At 52.1% G+C, this 3039-nt stretch overlaps 1 protein-coding gene across 1 annotated transcript in view; it reads left to right on the top strand.

Moving 5' to 3' along the window:
- The window catches only part of LOC107105562 (TBC1 domain family member 19-like), a gene marked incomplete at its 3' end in the record, with an annotated part of 79051 nt that extends 76348 nt beyond the window's left edge, over nucleotides 1-2703 (top strand). Inside the window, exons 12-15 of the mRNA XM_015405557.1 lie at nucleotides 1647-1811; nucleotides 1926-2092; nucleotides 2379-2434; nucleotides 2528-2703. Coding sequence (XP_015261043.1) covers nucleotides 1647-1811; nucleotides 1926-2092; nucleotides 2379-2434; nucleotides 2528-2703 — 564 coding nt within the window. The remainder of the gene's footprint in view (nucleotides 1-1646; nucleotides 1812-1925; nucleotides 2093-2378; nucleotides 2435-2527) is intronic.
- Between the last annotated feature and the right edge of the window lie 336 nt (nucleotides 2704-3039).

Genomic DNA, 3039 nt, shown 5'->3' with positions numbered 1-3039 from the left:
ACAATACGTTTGTGTGGTGGTTATCTGTAAACTCCCAATGCAACAGCTAACCTGTGTCTAAGTTTTGACCTCGTAGGATATCACACAAAGGTGTTTCTATTCATTGGTGCACTGGAGGAGCATTTATCGTATGGAGCTAGGAAGGGACTTCTTATAGGAGGCTTTTTCTGTGGAGGAGGGACTAGCCAGTTTTTTCAGCCTCACCAATGAATTTGCAGAAGTTACTGGATCACTCCCCCCTCTCCTAGTCTTTTGCAGTGCAATCCTAAACCTTAAGGCCTGCGTAGAGTTTTCAAAAACTTCCGTGTGTGCTCACCAGCAGGTAATGCTTTCTTGCCACAGATGGCTTGGTGAGCAGCTATTCATAAGACTCTTGAACGTACATGCTCTAAAACTGTGTTGTTTAATACTGTCTGGAAACCTGCCTAGAATATATGAGTGAAATATATACTGCACAGTCATTCAAATAATAGAGACGACTCTGCTGTCTCGTAAGAATACAATTAGACATGGTCTCTGTGCTTCACACCCATGGGGTTTAGTGCACCTGCACTGAACCAGATCGGTGTTGTAGCAAGCGCCAACAAATTTCCGTGCCCAAACCTCAGGCAGGCGCAGGAACCCCTACTTCGCATGCCCAGAGGGATGGGCGCGAACATCCCGCCAGTTTTCTTCTGACCGCCGTGCTGTTCGCAGCTCTTTTTGGTCGGTGAACTTACCTCAGTAGCCCTTTTCTCCGTTAGTAGCTCTCGGATTCATCTGGGTTCATTTTTTCTTGACTTTCATTAACTCATTCGTCCTTTGCCTAGAAGAAGAAGAAGAAGAAGAAGAAGAAGAAGAAGAAGAAGAAGAAGAAGAAGGAACTTAAAGATACAGGGGGTGCCCCCCCCTCCACCACCGCTTTTTGCCTCCCCTCGCCCGTTTTTAGTTTATGGCAAAAAAGAAAAAAAAGTGGGGTTTTTTCGACCGCTGTACATCCTGCGGAAGCAAATTGGCCCTTCCGGATGGCCACACGCTTTGCCTATTCTGCCTGGGAGAGGCTCATCATCCAGACGCCTGCCCTCACTGCGCTAAATTCTCTAACCAAACGCGGAAGAATCGGGCAGCGTGCTTAAAGGTGGCCCTCCTGGAGTCTGCTTTGGCCCCTCACCCGTTGGGGATGGATCCCGTTTCACAGCCAACAGCTTCGACGTCAACTGCTCCATCGGCTTCGGCGCGTCTATCGGTACCGAAGTCAGCTTCTGACATTGGGCGATCGACGAGTAAAAGATTAACTCCGCTCGTGCAATCTTCGGTGTCGACTCCTGTGAAGAAAAAGAAGAAAACCCGGGCTGAGAAGACAGGCAAGGCAGCCATAAAGGGCAGTACTAAACCCCCTAAGGCGCCTCGGCCAGATACCGCTGTGGATCCTCCCTCTGTGGTGGCCACCATGGATAAGCCTACAGTTCCTGGGGCATCGACGCAGGAGGCCCCACCAATTACTATGCAACCACCTATCCAGCTGCTGAACTCACCTGTTCGGAGAGCGCTTCCAATCCTGATCAATAGGGAACGATGCTCCGATATCGGCACAGTCACTGGTCTCAGCCACATCTCCAGGCAGGACAGACCTGCCTCTTCCTCGCCTTCTCGATTGCCCTCACCAGCCGATGCCAACTATCGATACTGACGCCCTCGTCATCGTCGAACGTCAGGGGAACGTCGCCATGTTTCTGACTACGCACAACCAGTCTTGCCCCGCTCTCGCTCTCGCGAACGTGGCTTTTCCCGATCTCCAAGGCATCCTTATGTCAGGGACTGTTCTCCTAGAGGTTACCAACCCCCCATTCAACCAATACCATGGGATCAACGACAACTCCAGTACCTCTATGAAGCTTATCCACCCGCGGCATCCATGCCTTGGCTGACCCCCGCTGGATACTCAGATTGGGACCGATATTCCATACATTGATCCCAATCACCCCGTCGGCCTCGAGTGCCTCCATCGGCCACAGTCTCCAGGGCGCCAGAGTCTCCTCGTCCACATCCACCGGCCCATGGGGACCAGCACGTCCAGGTTACACCGCTTGAACCTTCGATACCGAAACCCTCGGTATCGATGCCAGCCCCAGTCCAGTTAGAACCCCCAACACAACTTCCAGACCATGAATCATCGTCATCCGTGGCGGAGGCTTCTGAATTAGAGCTATCGGACCCAGGCAGTTCGCCCGACGACCCATCTCCAAGGCCATCGGTAACAGATAACCTGCCTATCTCACCCTCCGAGGCCATGTCCTCGTACGGTGACCTCATTAAACGTATGGCCCACTCGCTGGGACTCTCAGTAGTCCAACCACAACCCTCTGTCTCTGACGCTGTTTTTGATGTGGTCCAATTAGATGCGTCAACACTGATAGCGCTACCGATGTCAACGGTCCTCCTGCAAGCGACCAAGGTGTTGTGGGATAAACCCTTGTCCATGCCTGTTTCGTCACGCCGATTGGACCACATCCCACCCTGTGGGAATGCCTCTCTGAGTTTTTGGCAGACCTGCCTGACGACAAGTGCCAGCAGGCCAGGAAACTACAGTACCCACAGGGTGTACTGTTAACGGCTCACACGCGCCTGGTAGTTAGTACAGCCGAGGAAGCCTTCACCTTTCTGCCATTAGTCCATGAGAGATGTGTGGCCGTTCTCACGGACAACATTACAGCGCTCAGTTACGTAAACCAACAAGGGGGCACTGTGTCCCGTCGCCTCTGCGATCTGGCAATTCGTTTATGGAACTGGTGCCTGTCTCAACGCATTCATCTGACTGCGACCCACATACCTGGCCACCTGAATGTTCGAGCTGACAGCCTCCGTCACTTCCCTCCGGCACCGGATCTCCTGTTCCTCTTGGGAACATGGCTACTGCATCACAATGTCTGCCGCCTCAAACTTGGAAGGTGTGCCGCAGGGATTCTCCTCACGTGTGACTGAAGTTTTACTCAATGCTAGGAAACCCTCCACACGTAAATCCTATGCATGCAAATGGAACAAGTTTTGTTTGTTTATGGG

The sequence above is a fragment of the Gekko japonicus genome, unplaced genomic scaffold (assembly GCF_001447785.1).
Source record: "Gekko japonicus isolate JY-2015 unplaced genomic scaffold, Gekko_japonicus_V1.1 scaffold2656, whole genome shotgun sequence".
Classification (NCBI taxonomy): Eukaryota; Metazoa; Chordata; class Lepidosauria; order Squamata; family Gekkonidae; genus Gekko; species Gekko japonicus.
This window is presented reverse-complemented; position numbering and strand designations above follow the sequence as displayed.